Source organism: Lissotriton helveticus, chromosome 7 (assembly GCF_964261635.1).
Source record: "Lissotriton helveticus chromosome 7, aLisHel1.1, whole genome shotgun sequence".
Taxonomy (NCBI): Eukaryota; Metazoa; Chordata; class Amphibia; order Caudata; family Salamandridae; genus Lissotriton; species Lissotriton helveticus.
Window position 1 is genome coordinate 1,364,588,823 of NC_136068.1, and position 20,662 is coordinate 1,364,609,484.

Sequence of the window (20,662 nt, forward strand, 5' to 3'; positions counted from 1 at the left end):
CAGGTACTTACTTACACTGCATTCCTTCTACGACTGCCCAATCTCCTTCCACACATTGTACCTGGGAGTTCTTAGCAAAGTATACCAGCAAAAAATTGTAAGGCCGCTGCTCCCCTTTGCATTAGCACATTTAGACACGATGCGTCCTTTCTGCCAGACCAGAAACAACTCTCAAGTTTTCCAAGTCTACATTTACGCCCCTCCATCAATACCTTTTTAATTATTAGTTGGAATTCTGATGTGCACCTGTTTTTTTTTAAAACAGGACTACAAATACCAGAATGCCTATAAAAACGTCTTTGGACGACATTAAATATTAAAACACGGACCCGGGAAACCTGGGAGCACTCTTTAGACGCAATAATCACGCTGGGAAAGAGAGGCCAGGCTGTCAGAAGCGTGTATCCGCCCATATATAACTATAAAAATATCACATGAACAATTGGGACTTTGGAACCCGGACCTACAGTTCGGTACTGCCTTACTGATGGCAGAGAACCGCCGCATTGTAGATCTATTTTTTAAAGGATGCAAACCCTCACAAGCTGCCATGCTTAATCTACTGCAGGCCTGTACTGCCAGACATGCAGTCACACATGGAATTCGCCTGTTTTTTTTTTTTATTATTATTAAAGTTAGAGTGCTAAGGTCGTCTGCAAGGCAGTATCTACCTGTAGAGAGTTGGAGGGAAGGAGCAGAACCATTCTACGCAAAGGCCCTATGGTCAGTTGTCTATGGGACACGCTGCTGGGTGCATCACTCACCAATCTGTGTTACTTGTCTAGGGTGGCCACCTACCATGGATGCACATTCTGGGCAATGACTATAAAACACAAGCATTTGCAATGCAATAGGTCTCGAATTTACGCAAATTTAAGCTATTGACATTGATAATGACAAAGCGTTTTATTTATGTTTCAGAAACCAAAATATAAATAAAAACCATTGTCCTTTACAATGCCATTAGCTTAAACCTGCATAAATGCGAGACCTGTTGCATTGCAAATGCTTGTTTTTTCTTGTGATTGTCTTTACCTTTCTTTTTACTGGATGACTTGTGTCCTTGCAGTGTTCGCGTTCAGGGAACTACTTTTTCTCTTTTTCTTTCAATGCTTTCTCCCTTTAGTGCTTCCTCCCTACCAAATACCTCTCCCATATGCACTCTGTGTTGCCACCTCCTTCCACAACCCCCAATTTGTCAATTGCTTCCCAAACCACTGTTAAACATTTTTTATTTTTTATACCAGCCCATTCCTTCCACAAGCATCTCCATATTTCTCCTGCTGACTCCCCAATATGCCAACCACTCAATGCAACCCTACTCCAGGTTCATATTTTACCGAAGCGTTCTTACATTGCAGCCTCTTTACTCCCACCTTTCTCGTCTAGTTGCATCCTTTACGGTAAAAAATATCTATGTAAAACTTTTACTTTTTACTGCTTCAAGGTAGATTTCGGCCATTTTGGAATAGTAAAAAAAAAGATAAATAAGAATTTTTGGTCTATTGTGATTTTTTGGTAACTTTATATAGCTTCCTCTTGTGATGCCATTGATTTAGCTAGGAGATCCACTTTTGTGTCAAAGAATTTCAATTGTGATCCTATCTGATATCACTTGGTGTTTGGATATCAGAATTATGCCTGGGTCTTTGTGGTTTATTTATTAATTTATTAATCTATACTAATATAATAAAGAGAGAGCCCAAACCTTTGAGGTGGGTAATCTCAGGAACCACAGCACCAATCACAACACCCAATACAGCGTTGGAAAGGGCAGTTGCAGCAGAAGGACATAGGCTATGCAGACGCCCACCATATACATTTAAAAGGTAAAAGAACCGTGCCAGCAAAGTAGTCCCTTGTGGGCGTGTCTGTGTTGTGCTGTGGGTGTGACAAACGCTGGGGGCGTGTGGTACGTTTCGCCTTCATGCCATGTCTCATATTGTGTGCTGTGGGCGTGTGCTGGGGGCGTGTGCGGGGCGCGGGATTACGAAAAAAAGCGAGCTTTGTGCCCAATATTTCATTGTTTTTTCTTCCCAGGTTCTGTACATTCCAGCTCCGGGTGTCCACCCTGCTCCCTTTAAATACCCCTGCACCCCATAATCATAACCCACCCTTACTCCTTAAAATACCCCAACACCCTTAAACACTAACCCATCTTAACCCTATAAATATACCCTGTACCCCAAAACCCAAACCTATCCCTAAACCCTAAAAATACCCGTGTACCCCAAAACCCAAACCTAGCCCTGAACCCTATAAATACCCCTGTACCTCAAAACCCAAACCTACCGATAAACCCTAAAAATACTTCTGTAGCCCTAAACCCTAAAAATACCCCTGTACCCCAAAACCCAAACCTACCCCTGAACCCTAAAATACCCCTGTACCCCAAAACCCAAACCTAGCCCTGAACCCTTAAAATACCCCTGTATCCCAAAACCCAAACCTACCCCTGAACCCTAAAAATACCCCTGTACCCCCAAACCCAAAATTAGCCCTGAACCATAAAAATAATCCTGTACCCCAAAACCCAAACCTACCCCTGAACCAAAACTACCCCTGAACCCTAAAAATTCCACTGTACCCCAAAACCCAACCCTAGCCCTGAACCCTTAAAATGCCCCTGTACCCCAAAACCCAAACCTACCCCTGAACCCTAAAAATACCCCTATACCCCAAAACCCAAACCTAGCCCTGAACCCTAGAAAATACCCCTGTACCCCAAAACCCATACCTATCCCTAAACCCTAAAACTACCCCTGTTTCCCCCATAACCCAAAACTATATCTGAACCCTTAAAATACCCAAACACCCCAAAACATATACCTCAGTACCCCAAAACAAATACCCCTATACCCATACTTACCTTATCCAAACATAAAAAAAACCATGCTTTTACCATTCATGCATTTACAACGAATTTCGTTGTAAATGTAGTCATGGTAAAAGCATATCAAATGTAATGCCATGCGTTATAATGGCATTGCGGAGTCATGGTACTTTCGTAATGAAAGTATGCGGAGTGAAGGTATGCGGAAAGAAAGTTGCGGAATAATGGGTGTTTACCCTCCCCCGGTAAGTACATTGGTGGCATGGCGGCCCACATCTCCAGCAACATACTCATATTTTTTCACCACCGATTTGAAAAATGGACAGGGCTCTCTCATTGATGGCCAGCACCGACATACACTTTTAGACACACCTTCCGCCCCAAGTTCTAGAATTGCGAACTTTAGAGCTGGGGAGCTACGTTCGAATCTCAGCATCAGCTCAACATCCTGTGATTCCAGGCAAATCGTTTTGTCTCCCCGTGCCTACCACAAATGAATGTGTTCTTCTGTAATGTAAATTGTGCTCATGCCATGTTGTCGAGTTCGCGCTATATAATGTTGCAAGGAAAAATAAAGTAGGGAAACTCGAGTTCACACACTACTGAACGCGCACTCTTAAGTGCATCAGCAGTGCACTGTGAATCGGAGCGTTTCACAGGCCTGTCACAGATAAGAAATGCTATCAAAACGAAATCCTACAAAACAATATACTACTGGCCGGCAGCAATTCATACCCTGACAACGTCGGGACGGGCTGCTAGTAGTTGTATATAGTGAACACATAGAACAATGGGTAGCAGATGCTGTACATGGTCAGACTGTCATACAAACTATACTATTGTACATAATGTAGTATTATTATGTAATGCAGTAAAATACATAATATAGTCCTATAAGAAAAAGTTATTTAGGTTGAATGGCATATGCAAAGGAAATGACATACAGTGGGATCATTGTCAAAACCATTACACTTAGAGGGAATTATTTAATTGTGGAAAGTGTCGCAAAAACAGTAGGTGCCTCAGTACTTTTGTAAAATATCGTAGAATAGGATGAAATTGTTAGAAATTTTTGGAGTTCCACACGGTAGGTGTATTTCCCGAGAATTACTTTATGAGAGTTGTTTCGTGTTAAACCCAGGCGTTTCAGAAAGAAGGTTGTCCCTCTTTCGAAGTAGGCACTGACCCTCTGAGATGCTTATTTTCTGTATTGAGACAAAAAGGAGCTTAGAGGGTAAAGCTGGTCATAGGTCGCCCTCCACTCGTAACACCTGATACAAAAAAAGTTGAAAATTTGGACACTATAACGGCAGGCAGTTACAAAGGTGCTTTTATGTTTTTCAGTTGCTGAGACTATTTTGCCCCTATGCAGTGGCTTTAATATGTATGACGCCCTGAAGAAATTGCCAAAAATTTCGATGGCAATGAAACATGTCGGCAAGTAAAGTGGTGTTGGTTGGATAGTTAGTAACCACTCTCACTTTTTTTAGATTCCACACCCAACACAAGAGACAGAATAAAATTGCATATCTGTGTTGTCGTGTCGGTTTTATATGTTGGTTTGACACTTTATTGGTTGTTTTGTGGTCTTCTTTCACTGCATATATTCACAAAATACTTTCTTTTTGTGTTTCTTGGATACACCTTTCTTTCATGAGCTTGATGGTGCCAATGATGAGAACAGGGCAACCCTGGTGAGTACCTGCCGGGTTCCCGTTGGTGGTGCGCCCGTGAGGTGCCATCTGGCTCTCACACACTTTTTTTAGTTTTTCTTGGGTTACTACCAGACACTAAGTGTGTGTTTTTCTGTTGTCTCGCAACTGGATGTGTTTTCTTAGGGAATGGGCGATTGTTAAAGGAGGCACATCATCAGGATATACTGACTACCCTGGTAACTAATGGTTGGGGAGTAGGCTTTGTAATAATTATGCAACATAAAGTATACCATAGAATATATAAATGTATAAGTGCCTACAAGGTCTAGGTCTTTTTTTGTATCAGGTGTTACGAGTGGAGGGCGACCTATGACCAGCTTTACCCTCTAAGCTCCTTTTTGTCTCAATACTGTGAACGGCGGCTCAGCCGTGAGAGCATACACAGCCTTTGAGTTCCCTGTTTTAACTGTTTTCACATATGTTTTAACTTCTACACTTGTTGTTTCTGCCTGGTTCCTGTGTGCCCCTTCTTCCCATTGCATATAACTCTACGTCTCCCTTTAGCCAGACTATGGATAAGAACTGTCTGGCTTTCACAGACGACCAGATAGCCGCAATTCTAGCGGCCCCCTCACTTTTCTCAGACACTCCATTACTAGGTAACACCTCTGTGAGAAAAGAGTGGGAAAAACTTAGCAATCTAAAGAAGAAGCAAGTTAGAGTAGCCCTACATGGGGCGTTGATGTCAGAATACTACACAGCAGGAGCTTCCCCGGCTAGCCTTCTTGTAAGAATAGAACCAAGAATTTTCTTGGATGATAAAAAATTCAGGCTAGACTGGAGCTACATAGCTAATAAATGCACCAGGGATTGGCTAATTCTTATTATTAGCACAGCTCAGAGATTGAGTGAAGAACTCTTGAAGGAGATTCTTGAGCTCGAAGAGAGCATTAAACGGGATAGTACCCTTACAAATGCCAAGGAACATCTAAGTAAAATACAAGAAGACCTAACTGAATATAAGAGCTACATGATAAATCAGAAAATCAAAGGTCTCCAGAGAAATCTACAGAGGTATTCACATGAAAGGGCTTTCCCATACATAACTGACTCACACTATCAGTCAGGACCTGAACAAATCAATCAGACAGGTCAACGTAGAGGGTGCGGGAATAGACAACAACAACAACAACAGAAACGCACCCCAGCGAACTGGTCATTTGACAATACGTCTAGTGAGGACGATCAAGATAGGCCACAGGGGAATAGAGTGAGGTTCACTCCGCAACCACAAAGTAACACAGAATTGGGAACTTTGCTGCGCTCTTTTTTAGAACAGGGACAAGGAACCAACAGGGGAACTGGGCAACCAGGAAGAGGAAGAGGACGAGGAAAACGACCACCCCAATGGCAAATTTACTCCCCGAGACAAACCCGGAGCAGAGGCAGACAACCCCTATAAACAACATTGTGGTAAATCTGTCAGACCACATCTTGTCAGAGAATGAAGAGCAAGTCCTTAACAAAGGTTTAGGGTTTGTTCCCACATCCACACATGACCCCTTCAAATGTAGGGTTGAGTTTTTCGAGACAGTTCGGAAAATTAAGCTTAAAAAATTCTTCTCTAAACAACCACAGGAGATGCAAGAGGGTTTTAATACAAATCTACGAAGACCTTCCACTTTTACTCCTTCTAGTGCAGCTTTGGGCCCTGAGATCGTGGTTTTTGAGTCTAAAGTTTTACAAGACATTGAAGAGCTTGAATCCCAAGAGAGGAATATAGGGTATGAAAACATGTTTAGATCTGACTGGGAAGCAGTGAGAACCTTACAAAATAACTTTGAAATAACGATAAAAAGTGCGGACAAAGGGGGTGCGGTGGTTGTGCTTAATACTAGAGTCTATGAGGCTGAAGTACTACGTCTACTTAGTGTCTGTGCCAACTACAAACCTTTGATGAAAGACCCTACTCCTGAACTGCTCAACCTCATTAAAGAAATGGTGGGCGAAGCAAGAGAGTAAATGGATTACTACAAAAGAAGCAGAGTTCCTGGTGAATACAAACCCCAGGACCCCTGCGTTCTATATTTTACCGAAAATACATAAGCCTGCCCGGCCTCCGCCGGGCAGGCCGATTGTGTCGGGTATACAATCTATCCTCGAACCGCTCTCACAGTTCACGGACTACTTCCTGCGCGAGTCTGTCGTTACTCAAAAATCCTTTGTAAAAGATACGATGGATATTTTGAATGTGATTAATGGGATGTCTTTTGACTCTACACAAGATATATTGGTGACCATCGATATCGAGTCCCTATACTCCTGTATCCCCCAGGATACTACGCTGATGGCAGCAGCTAGAGCCCTGAGGGAGCAGGAGTGGTTCTATGATGCTCCGCAAACTTTCGTATTGCAATGCATCGAAATAACGTTGACAAGAAACTTTTTTGTTATAAGGACAAGTTGTTCTTAAAGACCACAGGGACCTCAATCGGGGCCACTATGGCGCCCAGTTTGGCCTGTATATATGTAGGCCAGTTCGAAGAGCACATCGTCTACCCCGCCACCAATCCCTTCAGAGACCATGTGCGTCTCTGGAGGAGATATATAGACGATGTGCTCTGCATCTGGACGGGAGAGGAAACCACATTGTTGGATTTTCTCAACTGGCTTAATTGACAAGATCAAAGTCTTCGTTTCCCTGGGTCCTATAGCCGGGACTCTGCTGTATATCTAGACTTAAACATCATAGCTAGCGGTAACAACTTGAGTACAAGTGTTCACCACAAACCCACGGACAGAAACTCATTGTCGTCCTACCATTCATACCATCCACGGGCCTTAAGAGACAACCTGCCCGTAGGGCAGTTTCTCCGCTACCGGAGAAACTGCTCCACTACGGAAGTATTTAAGGAACAAGCACAGGTGCTGTGCGATAAACTCTTAAAAAGGGATTATCCAGCAAAAATTGTAAACCATGCAAAGAAGAGAGCACTTAATACCCCCAGAAGTGCCTTATTGGAGGTTAATCAAAAAGAAAAAGGATAATGTCTTCCAGTATTATTGACGTTTGACCCCTTAGCCACCAAAATAAGGCCGTCAATACGCAAACATTGGGCGATCTTGTCCAACAAAGACTTCAAAATGCCCCCACCTAGATTTGCCTTCAAACGGTCCAGCAACTTGAAGGACAAATTGGTGCATACTCGCACACAAATTCCTAAGGATACCAGTAGAACACGGCCCTTAGGTCCTCATCCATGTGGCACATGTTCTGTTTGCCCTCTCACTTCTAAGGCCACTAGTGTCTCTTTAAAATCAGGCAAAGAATGGCATCTGAGACAGGTTAGTAACTGTAATACCACTAATGTGGTATACAGGCTAGATTGTGAGTGTGGACTACAGTATATAGGCCTTACTACACGAAAAATAAAAACTCGCATACAGGAGAATTTGAGCACCATAAAAACTGGTAAACTAACTACAAAATTGGTGCAACACTGCCACAGAAACAAACATTCTTTTAAATGGTTAGTGTTAGAAAAAGTAACAGGAGATGCACGCACATTAGAGCAGTTACTAATTACAAAAGAAGCCAAATGGATCTTTCAAGAAAAGAGCGAAAAATTTGGGCTGAACAATCTTCTGGAATGGAACAAACTACATTGAATCAGACATAATGGGAGTTCTTTGGCATTTGAATGAGTACTATTTCATACTTTAAATGTAACCTTGGTCTATTAATATTTACATCAGGATTGGGTTCCACCGATGTCCATGAGAGTCATGATAAGGGCATAGTATGTCTTACAATGAACATCTGCCGGAATAACCGCCTTGAAATTCAATGATTAGCTCCTTCCTTAAAGTAGCGGGGTGCTGCAGTGGTTAAGCCATGCCGCATATACAGGGATGGGAGGTTTAGCTACACTGATCAGTGAGGAGGTCCCCTATATTTGATTGAGCTATCGTATGAAAAACTGATGCAAGAATACACCTAAATATTGGTGGGACATTAGATGTATATAAAACATTTCTTTTATAACAATTTTTTTTTAGGAAAGTCTTTATATGACATCACCGAAAAATAAAAATTCCTCAGGCATTTTTCATTGTAAAAACACTAGCAAACCATCGACCCATGTTGTAGTAACTGATAAAGTTCGATTGACAAAGTTGTGATTCAGTCGTTTTTACATCGAGATCCCGCAAGATTTCATCTCACTAGGGGCTACACTATTGATTGCAAAGGAAACCGGCCCGTTCGAAGATGGCGGTCACGTTCTATCGCGAGAGTACACCACTAAACCTTGGTTTATAGAACAGGGCTCTGTTAGAGATTAGGACATGCTGATTTGACGGCAGATACCTTCCACCGCAGCGGTAAGGAGAAAGGGCTCCGGGTCTCTTGTACTACCTCGAGATGATAGCTGGACATATTTTAACAACGCCCGAGGCATTTTGATCGAGTTATTAAAAATACGGGGGTTTGAAAGTTTTTCGTTAAAAAGTTTTTCGATAAATCCAACAAGCTGATAGGAAAATTGACAGTAGTCTTGAGAGTCCCCCGCCTCTAAGCTGACAGGGCTGTCGGCCCTATATAAGTCCGGTGAAGTCCTAAAATGCTAGTTCGTGACAATACGCCACTCAACAAATATTAATATAATTTGTATCGAGTTGGAGCTTTCGCTCGATGGCTTTCATTATTGTAGTAATGAGCTGGACTCTGGAGCATTCTGGTGATATGTCACTGAAAACGATTGATAAAGGCAGGTTGAGATTTGTCTGGCTGATAATCCTTGTGAATAATAGAGGGATAACATGAGATTGATTACTTGTTTTTTCATAAGGAGAATGAAATATGCGAGTTAAGCAAGCACACTGTCCTTGTTCCCCCACAGCAAATTGTAGGGGAAGGAGCAAGGACCCACTTTTGGGGTTGCAAGTCCACCATGACATTACCCTCCTGGCTGGTATGAGCGCAGATGGCTGAGAGAGGGTAATTATGATTTTTGAGTCATATGCGTTTGGGTTGAAAATTTGGACACTATAACGGCAGGCAGTTACAAAGGTGTTTTTATGTTTTTCAGTTGCTGAGACTATTTTGTCCCTATGCAGTGGCTTTAATATGTATGACGCCCTGAAGAAATTGCCAAAAATTTAGATGGCAATGAAACATGTCGGCAAGTAAAGTGGTGTTGGTTGGATAGTTAGTAACCACTCTCACTTTTTTTAGATTCCACACCCAACACAAGAGACAGAATAAAATTGCATATCTGTGTTGTCGTGTCGGTTTTATATGTTGGTTTGACACTTTATTGGTTGTTTTGTGGTCTTCTTTCACTGCATATCTTCACAAAATACTTTCTTTTTGTGTTTCTTGGATACACCTTTCTTTCATGAGCTTGATGGTGCCAATGATGAGAACAGGGCAACCCTGGTGAGTACCTGCCGGGTTCCCGTTGGTGGTGCGCCCGTGAGGTGCCATCTCGCTCTCACACACTTTTTTAGTTTTTCTTGGGTTACTACCAGACACTAAGTGTGTGTTTTTCTGTTGTCTCGCAACTGGATGTGTTTTCTTAGGGAATGGGCGATTGTTAAAGGAGGCACATCATCAGGATATACTGACTACCCTGGTAACTAATGGTTGGGGAGTAGGCTTTGTAATAATTATGCAACATACAGTATACCCTGGAATAGATAAATGTATAAGTGCCTACAAGGTCTAGGTCTTTTTTTGTATCAGATGCTTATTTTCTGGACAAGGTAATCAAGTGTTCTGAAAACATTATTTATGTATTATAAAAACTAGTCAAACGAAGTTCTTGTGATCTTAGGATATACTCTTTTGACTTTTGTCACATTATGCAAGGCATAAAGGAGCCTGCTAATGGTGGGCTGTTGGTGTGCACTGCAACCAGTACCGGGACTAGCACAATAAGTACCACTCCTGAGCATTGCATAAGAGAGAGTTAACCACTGGGAACTTGGTGGGCATTGAGAGGGGATTTTTAATGGGTTTCTTGCTGGGATGCAGAATAATGAACGTCGACTCAGTGAGTGAAGAGATCAGTTAATGAACCATCAATGTGAATTTCCTCTAGGTACAACCATACTAAAGGAAAGGTTATTAATAGTATTACTGTTATTCGATACTTGTTGCCTAAAGGCACAATAATGTGGCCTCCATTTTTGGTCAGTATCAAGTAATTCGTCCGCAGTCACTCCTTTTTTAATCAAATTTTTTGATCAAATGAAAAAAATGGCATTAGAGACCAGGTTTACTGCTTCAAAGCCTGCAGTCTAGCGCCAGACCACGTCTCCTTCATCCTCAATACAATCTTATAATTTAGGTAGAATGAATATTGAGGAAGAACATGTAGATCAAATCTGGTTGATGTTTCCTAGCCCCAGTTCGGCACTTACTCAGGCCTATGCCAAGAAGATCTTATGTAATCTTTGTGTTTCGTGAGAGCCATGCCTTTTGCATAAAATTGGACTATGAGGTGCTTGCTTCGGTCTCTTTGTTGAGCATTAAAAGGTTCTGATTATAGCCAGTTTCCAGGGCATGCTGAAGAAGAAGATGCACCTACCCTGCAAATCTCAACTCGATTGGCCGCCTCCTCCATTTCTTCCCTGAGGGCATCGGCTTTGGCACCCGAAGGCTGGGGGATAGTGGACATTCCCGATCCCTTGGCCGACTGCTGCCACCTGAGGAGCAAGAGAAAAGGATACAGTCAGCAACAAGCATAATATGTTTCATTATGTTATTTTTGCAACTCTTTCAGCTTGGCACTAACAAGCACCCTTACAATTAACATCTTAAAAAAGAATATTGATTGATGCCACAGATACCTCATCATACTGGATTCAAAAGTATAAAAGAAGTAACTCGATCAGCCAAAGAAATTCCAAAGTATGTTTGCCGGTGTTGACTCAGTCATTAGTGAATCCTAGAAAGCTTTAATTCAGGTTACAAATAATTATCGTACAATAAATCAATTATGAGTGTGAAGAGGATTGTACTTATGCTGAAACCAATCAACGGTTAGTTCCAGCTGTCTTCAAAGTATGTGTAAGTGTGTCAATTGAGGGGCCCCACACATTTTTGAAAATATCTTCAACTTATTTGGAAGTGCCTCAATGTGGAGGCCCCACACATTTTTGCAAATCATCCGGAGCTGCACCTTGCTAACAGGACGAGTTATGAATTTAAGGCAGTGCAAACCTAGATGTAAGTCAACTGTACATTTTAGCAATTTAACTCAGGCTAAAATAGGATCCACCGAGCTTTCCTTGAGCTGAGACACCAATCATATATAATTTCTTGGAAACTGCGCCTCTGGGTCTATTGAGATATTGAGAGACGCAGAAGAGGCTAGAAAGCAGCTTTATTATCCACATATTTACTAAAATAGAATGACTGCGCCCAGTACTACTCAAAAGCCCTTTGCTGTAAATTGCACTTGATATTTGCAAATGACTCATTGCCACGATAATGCTGGGCATTCTCATCGAATGTTCTTGACCTCATCTAGTTATTATCTCCCTCGCCTACACCTCCATCTCTACCCGGTGTCAGATGGAGCCCTGCCAATTACAGAAAATATCCAGGAGAGAGAGCTTGCTTAGTTATAACCACAAGGCAGGACAAAGCCAATCTTCTCCCTTACCCTCCCCCGCACGAGGAAGAGCACCAGAGGACACATTAAAATGAAAGGAAAAATACCATGAAGAAGGGAAGCAGAAACCTTGGTATTTTTATACATGTCGCTTTGAACATTGTGAAACGCTCTGATATCCGCAAGGGTAATGTTCGCGTTGTATAAAACTTTACAAATAAATAGATCAATTCAGAAAGAATTGTGAGGGTGTGGATTAAAAACATTAAAAAAACATGGGGTAGTGTTGAGATACAGTAGAGTACAATGTAGGACACTGTCAAATATATCGATATTATTGAGCTAGTTCTATTAACTTAACAAGCAATACCGTCAAAATTGTCATTCACCAAATCACTATGCAATCTGTGTATTTGACCTACAATAGTATATAGGTCAATGGGAGTAAAAGGGGACAAAGGTCCTTGATGTGACTCAATGAAATCCTCTGCACTAAGACAATGTTCATTATTTCAGCAGTAGAACTTTGGGGCCATGTTCAATGCCTTGACAAGTTCTATAATAGTTTGAATACCAAGGCTGTAGATAGGCAACACATGATTACTTATCGCACACTGGAGAAGTGGCAGGCAAACTAGGTTGCAAGGCTGAGGCTTGGAGGAACTTCCTCAAAGGATCTTTTGTGCTTGTAGATGCAGAATGGCCTAAAAGCACTTGATTAAACCAAACAGGGGCCCATATGTTGAATATTGCTGCATTTTTGGATCTTTTGTTTAGATCTTTCCAAAGGCAGGAAGGAAGATGTATTGTTTAACTTCTTATTTTTTTGCGGTTTGATACAGCGAGAAATCGACCCAAAGGTATTGGAGCGCTTTACATGAGCACCAGTTTCTTACAGAAGGACACATTCATTTCTTTTGTAGGCACGGGGAGATTAAGTGATTTGCCCAGAATCACAAAATGTTGAGCCAGTGCTGAGGTTCGAACCTGGGGGCATATTAGCAAGGCGGGCGATATGAAATTATCGCCGCTTTTGCGGCCGTTTTCTGCCGCAAAGCGGCGATAATTTCATCGCCCTATTAGCAAGCTGTCGCTAACATCAGTTAGCAACAGCTTTTAGGTGATAGCGAGCGGTTTGGGTTCCGGTTTGCATGTCAGCGATATTTATCGCTAATGACATGCAAAGTGGGCGAACCCAACCTGTTAGCGACTGAAAGCAGTCGCTAACATCGCTATTGCCTATTATCAACGCAGGCGTAGTGATGAAAAAATTTGCATCAAGCGCGAATATCACTGAAAATTAACGCCTTCTCAGACCACTTCTTAACCTGTATATCCAATGGGAGTTGGATATTCAGGTTAAGACCCTATTGGCGTTAATGCCTGAATATTGCTGGACGCATTAAGCCGCTATCGCCGGATATTTTATCGCATTTGAGATAAACGTTGCTAATAGCACGTTATCTCTGCGATAAAATCCAGCGATGCATGGCGATAGAAAAAATGTCGCTAAGCTTATTTAGCAATAAATATCGCTAGTTGTTGATAATATGCCCCCTGGTTCCCCAGCTCCAAAGTCGGCAGATCTGGCCGTGAGGCCTCGTCGTGTCAAACATAAAAAAACCACACCACCTGAAGTCATTGCCTCAGTGTGGAGGCATTTAGATGACTGGCAAGCGCAAATAAGGTGATTGTTACAGACCAGTGTACTAATGCAGTCAGGAGCCTGGTGCTACTGTGATCGAACCAAGGTATCATCCAAGCAGACACTGATGAGGTTGTGGCAAGAAGACCAGCAGAATGTGTTTGCCTAGCACCATTGATGGGTGAGGAGGGCAAGACCACACAAACAAATGCGATATTTTGAAAGTGTGCATGGTTCAATTAAAATTCAAACTGTTTCCAGACTTGATGGGACCCAATACATGGCGGAAAAGAACGGAATCGAGGCTCGTCTTTCAACAAGCCATATATTGCTGGCATCCTGTGATGCTCCTTCTTTACACAGGAACCAATGCCTACTATTCTGTAGCAGTCTGCTGAGAAGAGCAGGTGAGCTGTTTGCTGCATTAGAGGCCTGACATACCACAAGGCTATTATTGTGGGATGGTCTCGCGGTTTTATTATTTTCGGAAAGTATTTTTGCCCCAGAGAGGCAGCTGTTCTTTTAGTCCACACTTTTCAGACATTCAGCTCTTCCTATGAACAATGCATTTGTTCTTCAAAAGGGTTTGATTACAAGGCAATTTTGAAACTGATTTTAAATAGTTGTATGGAAAGTTAATCTCTTGATTACTTTGAAAACATATAGCAATAACGTCAAACATTAAAATTAAAAACCCACCAACAAAACGTTATTAGCAACCAACCTACTAAGATTGCCTCTTAGAGAGAGGAAATGTAATCTATATCTCAAAGCCCTAAGGGGTTAGAAAAACCTTTGTGGCTTGCAAGCTCTTAAATTACACACAAAGAAATGACGAACTGCATTTAGATTTAAAGGTCTTATCAAAAATAAATATGCTTCACTGAAACTAAAACTTAGGACTTTCTACTCTCACAAGGAACTTAGGGGCACATGCATTAAGATAGGCAATTGAGATTCCTTAATTGCGATTATTAAGGAATCGCAATTGCCATTGCATGTAGGAATTGCTAAAACAATTGTGATTCCTACACATTCTTTAATTGTGACTCGCAAACTGCGAGTTGCAATTAAGGAATGGCTTCCCCTTCATTTCCATGGGCCTAGAGGCCCATAGGAATGAATGGGAATTGGATGCGCAATTTGCGAGTACCTAATAGGTACTCTCAAATTGTGCATGCAATTTCAAGTGTGCAAGGGTGCCAAAAGGACACCCTTTTGCTCCCCTGAAATATGCATGTGTGCGCATGTTGTGCACACATATGCCACAAGGGCATGTGTGTGTGTGTAACATGGAACCTTGAAAAATGCCTTTTATTTAATTTTTTCGCAAATTACCATCAAGTTTAAATTGATCGTAACTTGCGATCCCTAATAGCGAAAGTGTTATTTGTGATTGCAACCTACATTGCATTAAGGGAATTGCAATATGTGATTCCCTAAATACAATCGCAATTTTAATCATCGCAAATGATGCATCCCAAATGCAAAAATACTGATTGCAAAGGTGCAGATTCACAGAATCTGCCCCTTTGCGACCTGGAATTTTCAATGATGCATATGGCCCTAACGGTCTGATTTAAACTCTGACGAATAGTACTCCGTTCATCGTGGTGGCGAAGGATATTACCTCTCAACCTTGACTGATTAACATCAGTCTGTCATATGTAAAGACCTCCAGCCCAGCAGTCATCTCTATTCCTTGAAAGGATCCATCATCATAGCAGTTCCTTTCAATGTACAAAAGTTTTATTGAATGGCCACCATTCGTTGTTACGGCCATTCACCAAACGTTTAACAATTTTTTGTTTGTCAGAAACAAACTTCCAAAGTGGGAGTATGTTTCAGAAAAACATACAGCTAATGACCTCCACACCCAGGCAGCTTTCTTCCAGGGTATGGCGGTCATTAATTCATTCTATTTTTTTGTCCCCCACCACCTCATTTTTCCTGGCAGTAACAGGCAGAAAAAACATACATTCAACTATCTACCCTCAACAAGGCAGGCAGTGTAATGTCCTTCCTCCAATGGCCCCTACTCCATCAGACTGTTAGGAAAGTTTTCCATTAACAGAACCAATGGGGGGTCTGTCGAAAGAAAACTTGGGGTCTGTCGATATCATATATACAACCAGAGTTATAGATTTGTGAAGCACTATTAAATCAGTGCAGTAAAATACATAGACAAATTAACATGGGTAAATGGCAAAATCCACTAGTGACAATCGGTCACTTGCAGGTCGATTTACTTGGAACACTTACAGTGGTAAGGTCATGCGGGCCCCAGGACCAGGCCACAACAGTCAGATCAATTTTACCTAACCTGTGGAGGCCGGGTGCAGAACTGTTTTGGCTGTCCTTGGTGCTGAACGGGAGCCAAGGAAGTTATATGGTACTGCAAGAAACAAAAAGCAAAACGCAACCGTTATACAGCTGCTGATGTTGGATGATGGTTGCGCGATATTCTCTGTAGCTGAAACATCGAGTGTGGGGGTCAGTTACTGGACTGGTGGCCATCAACCGTTGACATTGGTAAGCACAAAAAGTTATGGCAACTTCACTGAGTCCAGGGGAGTAACGCAGCGGCCTGAGACTTCGGGGCAGGCAAGACTACAACAAAGCACTGGACCGCCTGGATTTGGGCAATCCCTCAGAGAGCCCGATGGGCAGCGATTCTTTAGATCCGTTGAGCATTTTTTACCTATATTTTGCTGGGCACTAGTAGTACTAGCCCAGGGGACACTGAGGCTGCTTCTGGCTTCCATAAAAGTCCCATTCTTTGGGAGTGTCGAGTATTAGTGAAGGAAGAGGGTTGTTCACTCAATTCCCAGTCTGTTGCCTCAGGGACAAACGGGCATATATGCAAGAGCATTGCACCACCGGAAAGTCACTTTTATCAACGTTACAGTGGCGCAATGCCCTGCACCATATTTACAAAGAGGCATTAAGCCATGTTGCATGGTTTAACGTCGCTTTGTAAATATGGTACAATTTCATGCAGGTATCCGCGTGAAAGGGGTGTGCAATGGGTGTTGCTGTGGGTGTTCCACTGCAAAAGCAGGAATTAGATTGCAGCAACGAGGTGAAATACTATTATTTCTCTTCATTTTTACTTTTTCTATGTGTGCTGCATTCTGCAGCACAAATAAAAAGAGCAAAACGCCAATAATGAGTGTTTATGTGCAGGAAGGTGTTCCTTCCTGCACAGAAATAATCCTTAAATAATGGCAATTTGCTTCTTCTATGTTTTCTGCAAAATGCACAACACATAGAAGCAGCAAATCACCATTATTGATTGTCTATGTGCAGGAAGGGACACGTTCTTGCACATAAGCATTCATCCCTGCAACGCACTTTCATGCAAGGGTGTCTGTTTTGGCACTAGGCAGCTATTTTTAGGGCCAGTGCAAGGAAAAACACAGGGGTGCATCGTATTTTTGTAAATACGGTGCATCCCTGCATTTTTAAATGATGCAGCACGGCACTGCAAAAGTTGCTGCAGCGCCGCACTGCCCCATTTCCTATAACATATGCCCCAAAGTATCCTTCTTTTGCTTTGTATTGGTGGGCAAATTCCTGTTGCCAGCGACATGGGTCTCCTATTTGTCGTCCTGAAGTCAGTTGTTCAGATCTGAACTCAGGGTGTTGGGGGATTCCTTAAATCCTAGATTTAGGAGAGTTAGAACAGCTAGTCCCTGCAGCTAGTGCAACCCTGAGGTGACCACACATGGTGGGGTAGGTCAACTTTTCTACCCAGAACTCATTATTTCTACCCATGTAAAGATGGCAAATTTCAATGTTAAATGTACAGATCAGGCTGCCCACCCTAAAGTTGTGGTCAGTCTTCCTCTTCAGCCTTCCTGGCAATGTACACATCCTGCGTAACAAAGTTCCCACCTTGCCCAAGTGCAAGCACACCTGGGGCAAGGGAAGGGATGTTTCCTCCTCAGGGGACAGCTCCAATGCATATCAGAGACTTTGTAGCATTTGAAGCTCACAGCTCTGATGTTCCAATTCCCCAGCCATCTGGGGAGGAGGGAGATGTAACCGCCTTCCTGCCCAGCCATTGTCTTTGACTCCTGGGAGTGATCACACTGCCTTTTCCTGCTGGCAGCAGGTGGGGGAATGCACAGGTTGGTCAGGCAGAACACAGTAAAGCTGGGGGCAACCAGCGGGTAACCTCTAAGGTGCCCTATGGGTGCGCGTGATGTCACCCAGGGCACAACAATCGTGGACGAGGTGAGAAGGCACATTGTCTGATACCAAACATGACTTATTTTAGTGGTACCATAATGGAGCTGCCAATCTCGAGGGTGCCCAGTTGGCAGCCCATGTAATCCTATGGACCACTAACACATAAAGTGGTTCCCAATTAGAAACGCAGCCAGACTCGTCCTCGGAACACCACGACACGAGCACATGACCCAGCACCTACGAGACCTCTACAGGCTCCCCATCGAGAAGAGAGTAACATTCAAGCTACTCACCCATCCCAACAAATCCCTCCACAACGTCGGACCCAAATACCTCAACAAAAGAGTCTCCTTCCACGTACCCAAAAGTAACCTCCGCTCCACCGACCTCGCCCTTCCATAGACCCCACGTATCCGCAGAACTAGAGCAGGTGGAAGAGCCTTCTCCTACGGCGCAGCAAAGACCTGGAACAAGCTCCCAGTCAACAACAGACACTCCCTCACTCTGCACACCTTCAGGAAGAGCCTCAAGACCTGGCTCTTTGACTGATCCGGAGCTGCACCCCCCACCCCAGCACCTTGAGACCCTCACGGGTAAGTAGCGAGCTTTATAAACCCTGATTGATTGATATACGGACATATAGGCTTGCACTTACATGTCCACACCTTAACTATAATGCATCCTGTCTCCTCGGCTGAGGAGGCCTTCCTTACGGGTGCTTTACATACATTAAAGGCAGTGTAGATGACTGTGCCACACTTGGTGGTGGACAGTTAAGTTTGAGTAGTTTGCACTGCTCCTGCAATGACAGGACTGCTGTCAGTGGGTTGCAATGGTCACCCAGGGTAGCACAAACTCCTGCTGGAACACTGGGGACCCCTTTGCTACCAATGCCCTTGATATCCCTGGTACCCAGGGGTGAAGCTTCAGTGGGGGGGGGTATGGGGTGTTACACCCCGCCCAATAAAATACAGTACATGTGTTTTTAGTGGGGTATGGTGACTTGTCTGTCAGATTTTACCAGGAATTTTTACATAAACACAGACAAAAATTCACACACAATCTCTTCCTTTTTATATTTTAATAGTCCTCAAAAATGTTGGTTATTTTATAAAATATTGTGGTGCTTATTTACAAGCCCCTTGCGCTGCTAGTATGTCACTTTTTTGACGCACCTGCGGCGCAGTGTGCTGGCCCATATATACAAGGCCACACAAATCCACCCTGCGTGGCTTTTCATGGCCTTGTAAATACTGCCTCTTTTCATGCATCATTTTGATTAAAAGGGGCATGCCATGGTTGTTGCTGTGTGTGTTTCCATGCAACACCCATGAATTCAGCCGCAATCCAGCTTGACAACATTTCGTAAACCATGGGAATGCGTCAGAATCCTACGGCTCCCCAGGGGAGGCATAAGGAGGCACAACGAGAAGAAATACTTTTATTTCTCCTCATTGTTTCCTCTTTCTGAAGAAAGAGGAAAACTCCATCAATTATTTTTTTTGTGTAGGAAAGGACACACTGCTGTAACATAGCTGCCTACTCTTGCCTATGATCTGTTGATGCGCCGAGATACCCCTCCCAGGGTGATTCTAATAACATAACATTCAAACAAGGTGCATGAAACACCTGCGAAGCATCAGCCTTGACATAGCAGCTCTGGGTTCTGTTCAATGCATGAGAGGTTGGAAAAGACGCAGTCTATGATGCCACATGCATTCCTCTGCTAGTAATCATGCTCTAAAACTGTTACTCAGCTATTTTTTCTGCTTCCATTGATCAGACGTTTTACTTTCTGAATGTATCATGTGGACATCATTGATATAGCGTTTCTGGAGAAAATGATAGAACTATTTAGTGACAGAAGGAGGGTGGAATAGAGATGATGCACATATTAATTATATCTTTTCTCATAAAGAAATTTAATGAATCAAAATAAACCAGTCCTCTCAGATGATAAAAGTGAGAAAAAAGAAGAAACTCTCAAGAGGAGATTTTGTAAATCAAACAAATAAGGTAACAAATCAAAACAACCCGTATATTAATGCAAACTAATCACTATTGCGATGTCATCCAGCTTTGGGGCAATGACCCTAAGTTGTATTGCTAGATCATCATAGTGTATTGTGAGGTCCTTAAACTTCAAAGGAATGCTACAAAGATGCATCGCAACCTCATTGAGCCTTCTTGTTATGTCATCAAAGGGTCTGAGGAGATCATTGAGCTTTCCCACAGTGCTATAAAGCTTGATCACAATGCAATTGAGGTCTGCTGTTAAGTAATAAAGGTGCATGGCAGTGTAATTTAAGTTTTTTTTACAATAATGCAAAGCTGCATTGCAATGTCATTGGGCTCTATTTCTTCATCAAGATGCACAGTGATGTCCTTGAGTGTTATTGCAATGGTAGATAGCTGTAACAAAATGTCATTGAGTTCTATTGGTAAGTGATTAAGACACATAGAGATCCAATTAGACCAAATTAAATTCTACAAAGCTGAATTTAAGTCACTGCGCTCTACTGTTCATACATTTGGTTGCAATATTATGTTTCACTAAGTCGGTTTTCTTGAGCATTCTGTTGCCCGGATTTGCTTTACTCCCTTAAAATACCAATAGAATACTAGGGATATACTCATATCATACCAGAAATAGTGATTTGTTCCAGTGTCTTTTGAGTGAAAGAGGTTATCAGAATCTCTGATTTGAAAGGGT

General features: G+C 42.5%; 1 protein-coding gene across 2 annotated transcripts in view; it reads right to left on the reverse strand.

Moving 5' to 3' along the window:
* The window catches only part of ARHGAP44 (Rho GTPase activating protein 44), a 607,050-nt gene that overhangs the window by 162,822 nt on the left and 423,566 nt on the right, over positions 1–20,662 (reverse strand). For both annotated transcript variants that reach the window (XM_078650855.1, XM_078650856.1), the window contains exon 7: positions 11,082–11,199. In XM_078650855.1, coding sequence (XP_078506981.1) covers positions 11,082–11,199 — 118 coding nt within the window. The remainder of the gene's footprint in view (positions 1–11,081; positions 11,200–20,662) is intronic.